The 16,147-nt window shown below is 41.2% G+C and overlaps 1 protein-coding gene across 3 annotated transcripts in view; it reads left to right on the top strand.

The window, feature by feature from the left end:
• The window catches only part of Adarb2 (adenosine deaminase RNA specific B2 (inactive)), a 549,151-nt gene extending 535,682 nt beyond the window's left edge, over positions 1 to 13,469 (top strand). For 2 of the 3 annotated variants that reach the window (XM_087181948.1, XM_087181946.1), the window contains one exon: positions 5,934 to 7,986. In XM_087181948.1, coding sequence (XP_087038074.1) covers positions 5,934 to 6,331 — 398 coding nt within the window. In that variant the 3' untranslated portion in view covers positions 6,332 to 7,986. Of the gene's footprint in view, positions 1 to 5,933 lie in introns of all 3 variants that reach the window. The other variant, XM_087181947.1, reaches the window with a different exon arrangement.
• The last annotated feature ends 2,678 nt before the right edge of the window (positions 13,470 to 16,147 follow it).

The following is a 16,147-nucleotide window of genomic DNA, read 5'->3' as shown; positions in this document are numbered from 1 at the left end:
GCAGCCCACCCTATTAACACAGTTGTGTGCCCTGAAATGACAGATCCCCAAACCTCACCAAGCTGATCTCTATTCATCAAACAGGTAGAGTATCTATGTCAAAGGCTGGTAGAGATCAACATATCTGCAAATAAATCCACTTCCAAGTAAGATACCTCTATGAAAAATCCTAAAAGGCAATTAACCCACACATTGTGCGGTATATTTACAAATGAATAAATTTCCACTCATCTGTGTATGGATATCAAGCCAAATAAACTTTTATTAGCAATGTTTTCACTAGGGACTCCTCCGGTAGAGAAACTGTGGTAGAGAAGGGGTTATTTCTAAGACTTGAGATAATTACTAAAGAAAAAATGGTCCTAGAGCATCCCCAACTTACATAATTTCTCAGGGACCCCCTGCTTTTCCATAGCCCTTTCTTGGAGTTTCTATACAAGGTATAAATCCTGGATCCTACTGGATTGAAGGAGATTGATTGAAGGAGACAATTCATTTAAGGTGAAATACATTAAAGGCAAAAGTTCTCAAAATTTATATTGGGTTCTTTTTTATGTATTTGATTTCTGATTGTCAAGGAGCAAGTGCACAGACTCTTTGGTTAAAGTGGTCTTCAGGGTGAGAGACAGGAGGCCCTCATGGTGAGTACACGTCAACAGGTCGCATGAACTTAAACCCATTTCAATGAACCCTAAAAATGTAAACCAATGTCTTTTGTTCACAGTGCTGAAATACTGAGCATTCATTAGTCATGGGGACATTCTTTTCTCCTTGGAGCACAATGCTCGAGTTTTCCATGTTCGGACCATGAAAGCCCTCTCCTAAGATTTTAGATGGTGTCAGAGCCCAATGCCGACTAGCACATTTGGCTCTCTAGCACCTTTCACTGGAGGGAGATTTCTATATAACACCCAGGAGGTGCTTAATGCTGTAATTGGGGACAGGAGTTTATACTATATTTGCTGAGCGAGCTGGATTACTAGATACGTACTAATGCAGTGTCTTGGGAAACACAATGAGGACCTTGAGCAACATATTAGGGTATACCCGTGGCTGTTGTTTATTATGCCCTTGTGACTTGATTTTTATCTTAAATCGTCTGATGTCCCTTCGGGAAAAATGACTCCAGGATTATGCCCCTCTTTCATATTCATAATTCCTGACCATAAAGAGGTAAAAAAATAAACACAAACTGGACTTTCATATTTAGACATGAGCAGATATGTCTTCAACTTATCCATCACCATCTAAAACTCATCAACTTGGCACCGAGCTAAGCAATTTGAGCCCTAGTGCTCATTTTCAAAAGCCCAATGCTCTCTGGCATGAAAGGGCTTAATAGATATGGTGTGAGCAAGTGATGAACGAATGAGTTCTTGAAAAAGCTCCATGGAAAGTTCTCTGATTGTGTTTGTAGGAAGAGTGCGTACAACAGCACCTGGAAAGTTGCTTTAAAATTATAAAATCAATATACAGTTGGTGAGATCTTTCCTGTATGTGAAGAAGTTTCCTTAGAAACCAAACATCTCCCCCAGGAGAAAATAGACAGAAAGGAAGAAGATGAAAGCCAACTAACTCATGATGCTAATGTTTCCAGAAGAGCCGTTCAGTCTGAGTAACTATATATGGGCATGTGATATAGGAGAAAGGGAAAATGGAGAGAATCATCCTGAAACACAGGAAAATGGAAAAGCAAATTCAAGTGGCGTAGGTTGGCAAGAGATGTTTTTATGACAAGTAGATAATGAGAGCCATCCTCAGAGATTTGACACCTATGCCCAGGAGGCCTCAACCTTCTCATAGAAAGAGGAAGCCAGCCTCTTGCTGGTCAAAGCTTGATAAAACTAATGTTCCTAGCTGGAAGTAATGGTGATGCCTATAGCTCTCTGGGAGGCTGTTGCAGGAGGACCACAAGTTCAAATCCAGCCCAAGCAACTTAGCAGCTTAGTGAGACCCTGTCTCACAATTAAAAATGTTAAAAAGGGGCTGGGGATATAGCTCAGTGTAAAAGCTCTGGGTTCAATCCCCAATCAGTACTGTAAAAAAAAAGAAAGAAGAAAACTAATGTTCTTCTCTCCATCAGAGATCAAGAGACTACTTCCTCACTACACATTGTCTATCCATGCACTTTGTCCTACAGAAAGGGAAAATAGTGCTAGACTGATATGAATGTTCTGTGAGGTAATTGTGTGTTTCATGATGCATTGGCAAATTTACATATTAGACCCAAGTGAGTCTGATAGAGCACAGTAGCTGTGTCTCCTTGGGTATAATCAGTGGCAACAGTTAATTACAGTGGTGTCAAAAATTGTACTTTTAGCAGCATGAATATTTAGTAAACTTTCCAAGTGCTATCTTTTTATGGTAGATTTTTTTTATAGGTGAGGGACTAGAAAAGGATTACTATTCTTCTATGTCGTTTTGGGAAGGTTTATGTGAATGGGTATGCACATGTGCATGTGTGTGTATTTGCTTTTTCGTGTGCATGTGCTTGTGGGTGTGTTTGCAAGCAAAGGACAGAGGAAGATAATCCTTAAACTATAGGCTGAGTATAAGCATACAGAAATGTCTCCAACAGAAGTACTGAGTGTATATATTGAACAAATATATAAATTACAAAGTCTTTCATGTAAAAAGAATCCTGACTTAGTTTGTTGGTTACTTAATCAATTTTTTGGAATAGTTGGGTGATTTATAACTGAATTGGAAGTGTTTTCTGTCTACATAATTGGAACATTTTTGATCTGTGTGACTTAGCACTATACAGATTATGTTTGACCTTTAAATCTTCCTTCAGATGGAAATAACAATAACTATAACACTTGATGCTTTAAAAGTGCTCTTATCTGTCTTGTTTGATCTTCACATCACCTTATGAAGCAAAGTTACCACTGTCAACAAAGGAAGGGACAGAATGGTGTGTGACATGGTCCCAGAACAAAGATGTGACTTCACGTCTCCAAGTTCCTGAGTCTCCAGTCTTATCTGCAGGGCAAGTGGAATGCCACAGGCCCACACGCACCTGCCCTTGGCTACTCCACCCTTGCTCCACCCTTCGCTGCATCTCACCTGGGTAGAGCAGAGGGCATACAGGTTGACAGGAGCATCCTCATGGCTATTATCCCAGCACTTCTGGGCCCTGACAAGGCTGGCAGTCCAGAGGGTTGGGAGCAGAGCCCAGCGAGGCTGCAGCCAAGCCATCTCTAGGGCAGGTGTCTGTGTGCTGAAAGCCAGCAGGAAAGTGGAAACACATTCCACAGCAAAGAGGTAATGGAAAGAGAGCAGGAAGAGGGGCAGCCCGTGAGGAACAAGCAGGCCCTGTGTGGACATCAGCAGGGCTTTCCTCTGAGTTCAGAGTGTAGGACTTTGGAAAAGTCCTGTGTCTCAGTGGTCAGTCCAGACCACTGTAGGGATGAGAAAAACAAGGGTGGGTAAGAGGGGAAGGGGAGGGAGGGTAGAGGGGGGAGGAGGCTGTCACACTCCTGAGCCTGGCTGCATGCAGATCTGGAGCAGGGGCCGCCTCTCTTTGTACCCAGTCATCCCTGACCTGAGCAGCTGCCTTTTCCTGCCAAGGCAGCCCCTGCCCAGTAGGGAAGCCCATGGCTGCCAGTGGGCCAGACTGTTCCCCCGTCCAGCTGGGGTGTGGGCAGCTGCTACAATGAATCTCTTCTATGGAAGAGCTGATATGAATGGAATCAATCTGAACATCCAACATTTGCCCATCTGTGACCAAAAGAAGGTCACAAGGTGACTTTAAGTCTGGGATCCAGGATGTGTAGGTGGAAGACAGCAGTATGCTCAGAAGGTGGGCCTTGATTCTATTCAAGAACACCTTGGACCGGGGTAAAACTGGGAGGATTATGGGGTCTATGGCTTTGCAGCTTACAGTTCAGTGTCTTCCTCAAAATTTAAATGAAGGCTGCCTCCAGGATGGGATCATAGTTCCACTCAACATAATGACAGCACTCTCAGGGGGAGTCTGCTGTAGCCCCAGAGCTCTCACTGTGTTCATCCAGCCAGAGCTTTGCAGCTGAAAATCTTCCCAACCCCTGGACTTCTGCACCAGCTATCAGTGACCCATCACTGTGACCCCTGAGTGCCCTGAATGCCATGCACCAGCCAAAAGTTCCAGTGTTTCTCTTCAAGCTCCAATCTGTTGTACAATGCATGGCCTAGGCCTGAGAAAGGTCCATGGCTAGAAAAGAGAAGGACAAAAAGTTGTAGGTGGAGGCAGGCAGGGCTTTTGAAGGGCAGAGCTGACCTTCAAAAGGTGGCTCTGGACTAGAGGCAAGAGAAGCCCAGCTGGGCTGGGTTTGGGAAAAGTGTCATGCAGGAGATGCTACGGGAGCCATAAGGGGTTCAATATTCAAAAATCACTGTTGAAGGAATCTGAAGAGGATTTCTGGGTTGTAAATAAATGTCCCACAATATCATCAAGGTGAACAGACTGGAGGCTGCATTCTTCATCTGCTTCCTCTTGTGGAGGAGCATGGGACTCTGAGCAGAGACTTGTCCATATGGCCCATTCCCTAGAACTTTGGAGGTCACATCTATTGTGCTTGGAGTTGTCATGAGGAAATCCAGAGAGTAGAAACCATCTGGCTATGGTCGCCGAAAGCACCCTGGCTCCATGCTGTCACTCCCTCCCCAAAACTCACATTTGGCAAATATAACCTTCAAGAAGGGAAGGAGACAGAGAACACACTGGGAAGGTAATCAGCACCAGAATCTTGCACATGTTGGAATCCTCAGGATGGTTTCACAGGACAGAGTCTTGGCAGGTACTCACTGCATGTTACCAGGGATCTCAGCCTGGCATCCCCAGAAAGTTCTCAACAGAAGGAGGAGCATGAAAGGTGGCTGAGAAGGAGCTGAGGCTGGGGTTGAAGTTAGAAGCTAGAGAGCAAGGCCAACACCCACATTACAAAGCAGTTGTCACCTCAGAGTGGAAACACTCCACCTTCTCCCTCTTCTCTGCTGAAGAAGAAGCTAGAGTTGTAGGGACTGGATTGCCCCAATTAAAAGTCAGAGCATACAATCTGACAAAGAAGACACACTGTGAAACAAAGACTTCCCTGAATACCCAGATCCTTTCTGGGGAGAACCAACTTCAGGGACATGTGACCCACCCAGTCACACAACTTGAGTTTAGGGAAACCCAGGTATGGTTTAATGCTCTGTTGTCATCTTCAAATTATTAATAACTTCCAAACAAGAGACCTCACATTTTCATATTTGCCAAGAATCTTGCAAATTTTATAGCCAGTGCTCTTTCTAAATAAGTTTACTTGATTAGAGCTGGGGATTTAGCTCAGTGGTTCCACCACCTGCCTCGCAAGCACAAGGTGCTGAGTTCGATCCCCAGTACAAAAAAAAAATTAATGATTAATGTCTGACATAAATATCCCTTTCACTTATATCAGTTTTTCTTCTTCTTTCATAAATTAAATTATAAACCTAGGAGTCTGTCTGGTACTATTTACCACCCCTGTTATTTGCCTTGAACAGGGCTATGCATGCAGTTGGTGGCCAATGTGGTGCCCACATTCTTAGATTGTTCTTATATGGCTCTGTTTGACTATTAATTCCCTCAACATATATTTATAGTGGGGAAAAATCTGGGCCAAATTGATTATTACACTATGACCCACAAAATCCTTTAAATTAGAAGGTTAAAAACAGGTAAAATAATGGCCTTTAGTAGGAGGCTTTCATCTGGATCAGGACGGATTTTCAACCTCCATCCCTCTAAGTAAAATGATGACCTCAAGAGGAGCTGACCATGCTTTAAAGAGGAAAAGCAGGACGATGTGTACATGCATATGTCATAGCAGTGCCAACACAGGCTTTTTTCCCATTATCTGCTCTCATGGGAGCCCTGTTTGGGGCCAGGAATATTAATGCTTGGCTGCTTCCTATTTCTCTCTTGACAGGAGTGAGTAATGCTGAGGCACGACAGCCAGGAAAGTCTCCCCACTTCAGTGTGAACTGGGTTGTGGGCAATGCGGACCTGGAGATTATTAATGCCACAACCGGGAAGAGGAGCTGCGGGGGCTCATCCAGGCTCTGCAAGCACGTGTTCTCTGCCTGGTGGGCACAGCTGTATGGTAGGGTAGGTGGCACCTGTCCTTTCTGGGGAGAAACTGGCTGCAGGTGGACTCAGACTCCAGGCGTGAACAAGCTTATGGGTGTGGGCCATCATTTGGTCTGTGATGAGGGTACTGCAGCTTGCAAAATCCAGTTCCCATTGTGTTCACACATGCACACACACACACATACACACACACACACACACACCCCACTGCCCAAGCCAGTAGCATTTCCCCTGTAAACTTAAGACACTGCTACCCAAGTGCTGGGTCCCCAGACCAGCAGCATTACAGTTCAGGAAGTGTGGCTCTAAGAAATCAAGTAACAGGGCCAGGAATGTAGCTCAGTGGTGCCACTGTCTGCCTCACAAGCACAAGGTCCTGAGTTCAATCCCAGGTATCAAAAAGAAAAGAAATCAAGTAACAAAGGAGTTTATTGGTGAACACCTAATGTGTCTACACAGTGTGCCAACTACTTTACCCAAGATATCATTAGAAAGGTACACACAAAATTTTTAAGATCAATATTATTCCCAGTTTAGGTATAAGGACATTAAGGCTCAGAAAAAATTAGGTAATTTGCCTAAATTTTACAAGTAATGAATGTCAGGATTAGAATTCTCCCACAACCCTGAAACCTAACCATTTCCACAAAAATGACTTGAAACCTACTTTCTCCTCCATAAATAGGGGTAGTAATTACATTTCTGGGGCTTAAATTGAGATACACATTTCCCTGTGTTTTCAAAGCATAAAAGACTATAAACAAACAAACAAGCAAACAAAAAAGGACAGACAACTGAAAAAAAGAAAAAAACATTTGTTTATTTTTCTATACTTTTTTTAACCAGGCAATGACTCCTAGTAGAAGTAACAGTTTTCTTAATATTTCTGTCCATTTGGAGGACATTGAAACTGTACACATAGCTCTGAGCACCTGCCTCTGCCACAGCCATTGCACATGGATGTCAGTCTGTAGCCGGGCATCCTACCACCTCCATCCTGCCTGCTCTGGGACCTTTTCCCACATCTCCTTTCTTCCAAAGACCTGGCAAAGTCAAGGAAGCTTTGATTTTGTCTTGTTAAACAGAAGGAGGCACTTCCTTTCTGCAAGCTCAAGTTCTCCCCAGAAGACCCTGCCTTCGGAGCTGCCTCGCTACAGGCCTGCCTTCGTCCCTCCTGACCCCCGCCCCCCATCAAGGGAATTGAACCCATACTTGATCCTGCTTTCTGTTGGCTCCAAGTTTTGCCTGTTACAACTCAAAAGCCTGGTGGAGAATACATAATTTTTATTGTCCTCCTAATCCACTAAAATACATACCTCAAAATTCTTCCTCTTTCCTTCATGTTATGTATGATAGTACCCACGACCATCTTTGCCTCACTACCCATTTCAAGGCCCTAATCTCTTCCTCCAGAAAGAAAAACAAAATCAGTCATATGTTCATTAGTCTTTCCAACTTCTAAGGAAGCAAGACTCAGACATGACTCCTCCTCTATTCAGCCATGTTAGAACTCTCACAAAATTTTCTTAATAACTGGGTTTTCCAGGGAACCACATGATAGAACTTGGAAGCTATCACTACAGTTGCTCTTTATAAGGTTGCTCTTTTGTTTTAAAGAAAAAGCAAAGGCTGAGCCCAAGAGCTGGTGTTCTGTATGTAAAACTCCTCTGGTGGAGGCTCCTATTTCTGCTGGCACTTGATTTCCTCTCTCTCTCTCTCTCTCTCTCTCTCTCTCCTTCCTATCCACAGCTGAGCACACGGATACCAATCCACGGAGACACACCATCCATGTACTGTGAGGCCAAACTAGGGGCTCATACCTACCAGTCTGTTAAACAGCAGCTGTTTAAGGCTTTTCAGAAAGCCGGCCTGGGCACCTGGGTGAGGAAACCACCAGAGCAAGATCAGTTTCTACTAACTCTGTAAGTCATTAGACTCCTTTGCTATTGGACCACAGTGAAACACCTGGAAAGGATGGAGTCATATGTGTGGAGCAACATGGTGTCTCCATTGATTCTCAGCATTCGTTTTCCTTCAGTGTTCCAGAAACACACAAGTTCCATGTTTGGATGAGTAACTAGATTTGAATTCAGGACATGCTGCTTTTCCCCAAGTTGCTAGTCCCAAGAGCCCTGTCCACCATACCTCGAGGTACAAGTGCCATTGTATTAGCTCCATCTCTTCTTGGTGGTATCAAAGGAAAAGCTTCTATTCTGGTGAAGGGAGCTGAGTTGCAGCCTTGACAAGTGGCACTGAAGTGTGGCCAGTTAGAAACAGGCCACTTGCGTGATGCATCCTCTGGCTTCCCTCCCTTACCATTAGCCTCTCTAATGATGGGTTTGGGTCTCACTAGCACAGGTTTATGTGATTCTTGAAGATAAGCCACAAGTGAAAAGAAAAGCCATGGGCTCCCCACAAAGAAACCAACAGGAATGCTCTATTATTTGCATTATTTATCTAGATGTCTTATTCCATCTTCTTTCAAAGAGATTTGAGATGAACAACACTAAAGAACAACTAAAATAAGACCAGATAAATGAAAACCATTCTTGCAACACAAAGGAATAGTTACCCACAGCACAAATGAGTTATAATCTATGATATAAGAAAACCATTTCTAAACCTCCTACTAAGTGAGGGTTGCAAGCCAGCACATGCCTATTCAGTCAAACACAACACTTCACTCCTTTTGGTAGATAATGATAGACTTGAAGTTTGAGTTATATAAGGGTTAGCAACTACCTACAACTTCCCTACCAGGTAGTAAGGAAACTGAGTGTCACAACAAATTCTGATTCTTGACTACATTTTTATTAGAAAACAAGCACCCAAGAAACCCATGTTCAAAACAATCTTTAGGTTTGAGGTTTTATTTTAATTTTTCTAATCACCATCTTGCATATCTAAAAGAACTAACTTACAAAATGCAACAGGCAGGCCTTTAGAACAGACAGCAGACCAAGTCCACAGCTGGACACAGGACATTTACAATTTCGTCCACATCATGAATTCCTGAGAGGTGCTAGATTCATGCAAAGGGAGAGGTACACCTTTAACATATATTTTATCAACATGCGTTCCTTGAATTGTTTCCATTTTACCACTGAGAACGCGTTTTGAGCATCTATCATGCCAGTTAACAAGTCTCTAGTTTTTCCCACTTAAAAAAATTCCTATCTGAAGTACATTATGTTAAATAACCAAACATGGTAGTAGTTATCTCCAGAGTATAGCTTCCCTGTTAGAACTCCAACTGACCACCCTACAGAAATGCAAGAATTACATCATGCTGGATAGTCTAGAGTAAATGGCAGATATCATAACAATGAGGCAAAAAATGAAACAGATTTGTAGCTATTTGAGACAAGAAAATAAGAAGTAGGGATATTAGTATGAAAATAGAAACTTTTCCTGGAACTTGACATGAGGTTAAATTTATCACTAAAGTCTTTTTAGGAAAGGAAATGGGCACTGTTGTAGACAACTTCTTTAAGATAAAGTTTTGAAAGATATGAACATGTTTTGCACCTAGATGATTCATAAGCTTTCATAGAAATTGAAGAAAATGAAATCTTACTTCAATGTAAAGGCTAAGATCAAAGGACCAGTTTGTATCCATTTCTGAAAAAAATCTTAGAAAACCAAAAAACCCTGAGAGTCAGTTGTGGCTTAGACAATGACTCAATCAGCAGACATCTAGAGCCAGTCTCTGAAAGTCTGGAGGCAGAGTTGGTTTCTGGTTGAAATCTAAGATTTTAACCTCAAATTACTGATATCCTGAGCTGTTGCTTGGAGAATGCTTCACATCATTGTGCTCCAAGCACTGTTCTTTGTAGAATAAGAGGATTAGCAGCAGTATCAGGGTCTTAATTATGATGGAAAGAGGCAGATGGGTCATCCCACGAAAGGGCTCAGCTAAAGCCACTCATATGATCTGATTCAAGGAACATGAAAAGCAATCACTTTCCCAATAATAAACATCTCTACATCCCTCAATTGAAGCTATGTGACCATGATTCACTTTGGTTAGGCATTGGGTCTCCAAAAGTAAGCCAGACTTAATTAAAACATAAATATCTACTTGTGAGGAAAGCCACTCACTGACTCTATCCTACCCCTTAGCACTAGCATGGAGAGTCACTTAGTAAGTCAATAGGAGATGCCCTGGAAGGAGATATGAAGGCTTTGCATAGCATTGTAGTAAGAGAAGAGTTTTCCATGTAGCCAAAAGTAAGTTTGAGAAACTGGGGCTTTTCCCAGGACATATCTGTCCAGGTAGATGTGAGATGAAAAGGGAAATGGGAAGGTGGAGGAAGAGGATCTCAGGATCAGGCAGTGAAAGGAGAAAGAGTATTGAGACAAGCTATGATAAGCAGTGTGCTGGGAAGACAAGGGCTAAGGAAAGACAGTCTTCAAGGAGTGGGGGGACTAGAGGAGGATTAGGAGGAAGAATGAAAGGACTTGATGCAGTTATTCTCGGAAGCAAACAGGAAGCCAAATTAAGACTGCACACCGTAACCAGATGGCGCCATGTATTCTATGCTCCTGACTGCAGAAGCCTGACCCAGCTTAGAAGTGGCCAGTTACAGGATTCTGATGTAGTGTCTGGTACAGCTAAAAGGGACGAATCATATTACCCCCAAGACAAAAGGACCAATAGTGGAAGCCTAGGTATCTCCTCACTTCAATGTTAAGAACACGCCAACACTACTTTTAGGCTAGGTCCACCTGCTTTTTTTTTTTTTCTTTGACTGCTGAATAAGTCTTAAAAGCAGCTCCCCAGTGGAGATTTCTGTAAGGAGAACAAAACACAAATAGGTGAGGTGTAACTTTTAATCACTGTGAAAAAACAAAACTGGGCAAAATAAAATAAAGATGAACAAAACATAAAGTCAAAGAATACCCAGGCACCTACATTACCTTACTACCCCCGTCCATCTGATTTGCCTCAAAACTACCACCCCTATAATTCTTTGTGCCTCACACTACATAATAGCTCAAAGTCATTAGCTTTCAAATTTTTCTGTATTGTGTATTCATACCTATTTAGCTGCACTACTAAAGTTCAAATAAAATCAACATCATGCTTATCTGCCTTCAAAACACACATTGCTTTCCTACTGGGGAGTTAAGCAATTTAAGGTTTCCTGCCTGGTTCTTAGTCAAAAAGTCAGTGTCTGATCATTTGTGAGCCTTTTCACAGGACTGAGCCCAGGGAAAGAGACTATGAGGCCATACAGGTTCTGCTCGTCCTCCTCCAGCACAAGGTTTCACAGCAATGTATAATATCAAACTGTTGAATTTATTATTTCTTTGGGTTTTGTTTTCACAAACGAAAGGATTTGTGAGTCTACAACTATTGTTTCCTTTTTTATTCCTGTGATTCTCTTTAAATCTGTATATATCTCTCACACCACTACTGATTTTGTGATGTCTTCTTGTCTCTCAGAAATGTTAAGCTGAGTTGCTTTTCAAACAAATACATAGTTCATATTTTTTCCATATAATTTCTTTTTCACAGGAAATTGTTCTTATCAATAAAGTTAAAAACATTTTGGTGTAGTGTTTACCGTATCTGGAGAGCCATAAGCAGTAAATACATAGTATATCAATGCCCAGAGTAGAATAGTTAGAGTATTTTGATGAAATCCTATTTTTAGATTATAAATTTCAAGATGAGTCTATAGTATCTTGTTTAAAAATATTTAAAAAAACAATTGAGACTTAAATATAGTAGGCATTTTTAATTTAGGGAAACTTAGATACTTGTTTTTTAAGAAGCCATTCTAATGAAACAATCTAATTGGCCAAAAATAAAATAAATATCACTTTCTAACAGTGACCAAAGGGATGTTGGAAAAAAGTCTACCTTTTTACGTACTGCCATTTTATTGCTACAGCCACCTCTTTTAGCACTCAGCAAAACTGATGTACCTTTGCTGGTTTCTCCATCACCATTCTCTAATACAGCTTGCAGAGTCCATAGTCTAGTCCAGGATTAGGAAATCCGCTGTCCTACACATGTTGAAGCGATATCCCCACTTTGAGTTTCTGCAGAGTTCACGGTTGGAGTGGAGAATTAAAAGCTCTGTGCTACAGGAAAGGTCCGTGAAGTAGCTCCGAGCTGGACAAACCCACCCAGCCCCTGAGGTTCTTCCTGCAGGAAGTTTGTGTCTCGCACAGGCAGAGCAGAAATAACACCTCTGAGGGATAGTGTGGGGCTGATGGGGAGAGAACCCTGAGGAGGAGGACGCAGAGATGGAGAGGCCAGAGCACTTGTCACTGTCCTTGGTCCTGACTCACTGCTGAACTTTAGAGTGCAGCCGTTTCTGGGTACTCTGGGATATGGGCGGGCGCCTCTAAATTTCTTTCATAAATTCCAAATCAGAAAGAGCAAAAGATGGCGGGAAGAAGCAGAAACAAAGAGACAATCAGTGTAGACTACCAGAGATACAGCCATGGAGAACAATTAGAGCTTTGTTCCCTCGCGGTTTCTCCCACCTCTCAGCTCTGGAGCAGTGACCATCGCCACCACCCTTTGCTCATTTTTCCACCAATTCTACCTCTTTGGATTCCTTTCTCAGCTGTTTCTCTCCCTTGCCTCCCTCTTACCCTTCTTATTGTCTGCTCTTCCCTAGCCCTGAATTTTTGCCCCTTTTGTTTCGATTTCCTGGTGTAACAGAGAAGAATGAAGTCTCAGATGTGCATCTGCCCCTGAGCTGATCAAAGCAGCAGGTTGGTGCTCAAGGTGAGGATGCCCCTGAGTGTTCCTGTGACACCTTGACTACAGGGATTTATGATGGTCTTTTTGGACTTGAAATATTTCCATTCAATCTGACCTCCCACCAGAAAGAACACAGATGACACATTTCTAGAAATTTAGACCAAACAATATCTTCCCTGCAGGGAAATGTGTGCTGTACAAACTCTGGTGAAGGAAGTACCTTATTTCCCAACTCATCATTTTGAATTCAAAGTTGGAGAGATGAAGTACTTTTTAAAAATAAATATAAAATTTTCTGGATTCTATTGCCTCTTTTCATAAGGCACTAGATTTCTATCACTCTGCAGTACATGCACAAGTAAAAATGAACTCTTTCCCAGCAATGCCCAGTTAATTTTCAGCATTTTTAAGCAAAATGAACTTAATAAATAGTAATTCTTAATTGAAGGTATGTACATAAAAAGCATGATTGAATGGCAATATTGTACCAATGGATGTACATTTGTAATATTTGTAAAAAAAAAAACACAAAACCTTAAAATATGAATTTACATATGTTAATTTGCCTCTAAGTTCTGTAAATTGCACTTCAGTGATATCTGATAAGTGAATGTTTCTGTTAAGTGAATAAAAATATCAAGTAAAATTGTTCTTTCCTGGATTGTTGAGCTTTTTTGATTGAGTAGAATTCCAGATGTCTCTGGAATCCTATAATGTGTGGGTTTAATTACAGCCAGAGGAGGGTCTACTCATTCCAGAGAAATGGCATATTCAGCTCTAAAACATTTTTCCCTTTATAATAGTTATGTTAATGAAAGGTGCCAGAACAACTCTTACTAGCCCAGATGTTGCCCTTTTAAATTCAATGTAAATGAACTAGTTAAAATATCATAGAACTAGAAATGAAAAGACTTACCTTCTAGCCTTGAATCAGCATCTTATTAACTGTATAAAATGAATCATTTTATGCATGACTTTGCACCTTCATTTCCTGTCAAGTGTGGGAAACAAGACATTCTACAATTTCACAGGATTGTCAAAGGGAATCAGTGAAGTCAAAATGTTACAAAGCTTTGAAAAGTTAAAGCATTATAAATATTTAATATGTTCTGAGTTTTTCACCCAAATTTGCCATCTATAACATATGAAGTATAAGTGCAGGTGATAATTTTCCTGTAGAACACTAAACCAGACGGATATTAAGGTATAAGAAAAACTTAAAACTATCACTTAAAGATGCTTATAATCTAAGTTCTATATAACACTGCATGCCCTAAATATTCCAGAGTTTAGTTGAGCATTTTCCCAATAATACATTTTGCTCCTTTCCAGGGACATAAGTTTGAAGACAAATACGTCCAGAAGGGGACCTAAGTTTGCTAGCTAAAGGGACTCCTATTTTCATTTTTCTCCCTAGGAACAGAAAAAATTATAAAAATGCTGATAATAGGTTTTGTATGCTATCACTTGAGTGATCATGGGTAAGATTTCTTGTTTGAAAATATTTCCCTCATTCATCAAAGTGTCTGAAATTCTACCATACTTTCCCTTCAGTACAGGGTATTTCTTCCATTTTTTAAATCTATACTTGTCTCACATTAACCACAGTGATGCTTAACACAAGTGAGAGTACACATGAAGTCTCAGGCAAAAGGTAGAGTTTGAGAGCTGGGGATTTGGTTCCGGAGCCTGCCTTGCAAGCGCAAGGTCCCGAGTTCAATCCCCAGTACAAAAAAAAAACAAAAGGTAGAGTTTGGAGATCTAAAATATCCCAGAAACATTTTGATGCCTTTGCTTCTTCTTCAAATGGGGGAGCATTTCCTCTTGGTTTAGTATCAGTGTTGTAAAGAGCTTATCTTTTTTTAAGTCTAATAGTAAGTTACCCCTTCTTGAGGTAATAATAAAGGGCCATGGTTATTAGTAAGAAATAAAGGAGACCTGGAAGTGGAAACAAGGTACAAGACAATTCTCAAATGCATCTGGGATCTGATATGCCTCAGAAGTCATCATCCAAATCATCAAGCTCTGAAAATAGAAGATTCTGGTGGCAGGGATTATTTACTGGACAAAGGAGAGAAAGGTCTCCAGACTATTCTTTTTGTGACTTCCCATAAATGTTCTCAGGACTACTCAACATCTGCTGTCACTCACAGAGGACTACCTCCTATCAGAAAAAAAAAAATACAGCATACTTGGAAATGAGAGGTCTGATTCTCAGTAACCTCTTTAAACTTAATGGTTGTGTAGACCCAAATCATTCTTCCAGCCAGTCAAGTCCCTGCCTGTCCTAGCCTGGAGTACAAGTTCATTTCTTGTGGCACTTTTCTTTCTTCTTCAGAATGCTTTTTAAAGCATGAAACATGAATTTTATGATATATTACTTAGTAAAAGGTTTCAGCTAAGTGCATGTTCCCAGGGAAAGTAACTGGAATCTACTCTGATCCTTAAATTTTGATAGGTGTTCAGGAGGGCTGAAGGACAAAATGGCCATGGCAGTGGTTTTTTTAAGCTCTAAGATTGATCACACCCTTGTCCACTTTGGAGCTATTAAATCAGGTTCGCTTAGTCTGCTTTAACTTGATGACAGAAATACACTCTTCCAAGTGAATTTCAGAAAATCCCTACCCTTAAAGGGCCAGCTTTATAAAAAGGTCTTTTTAACAACAAAGATAAAACGTGAATAAAACCACAAATAATAATGATGGTCACACAATGTGACCTTCCCCAAAGCTGTTACACTCGATCCCCTAGCCTTCCAGAATTATAAATTACTTGACTAAACCTAAAACTGGGCTTGCTAAGAACTTCAGTATTTTAAGTACTCCTAATTTGCTCAGATCTTATAGTTGCTCCCGAAAATTTTTGACTAATGTCCTGCACTCACTTTTGGGGGAGAACTTTAATGAACTCTCCAAAAATGGATGATTTGGTAATGAAAACCTGATGTCCTTCAGAATCAGAAGGCTGGATTTCCAACTCTTGCTCTATTATCAATAAATTGTGACCTTGGGCAGGTAATGTTACTTGTTCTTTCAGGGACTTCAAATAGAAAATGGAGTAATGCCCTGCAGAGCTATGGTACAATAAAATCAGATAAAGTTGAGGCTCTCTTACACCGAAAGATGCTACTTTTCTTTAGAGGTGTGGAGCACATTTGGCAGGTGACTCAAGTGAATGAGCTGCTTCTAAGAATAACTCCACTCAAAGACACCAGGATTTTGATGACAGCAATATACCTTCCCAGGGTTAGGAAGTATTGGGGAGTGGAAGAAGGAATTGCATCCATGCAGGGTAATAAGCTGTCCTCAAAAACAAGGTGATGCAGAGCC

Source organism: Heterocephalus glaber, unplaced genomic scaffold, assembly GCF_053883595.1.
Source record: "Heterocephalus glaber isolate CG9 unplaced genomic scaffold, H.glaber_assembly_v1.0 deba00001472, whole genome shotgun sequence".
Lineage (NCBI taxonomy): Eukaryota > Metazoa > Chordata > Mammalia > Rodentia > Bathyergidae > Heterocephalus > Heterocephalus glaber.
The sequence above is the reverse complement of the archived record's forward strand: the minus strand, read 5'-3'. Positions and strand labels throughout refer to the sequence as shown.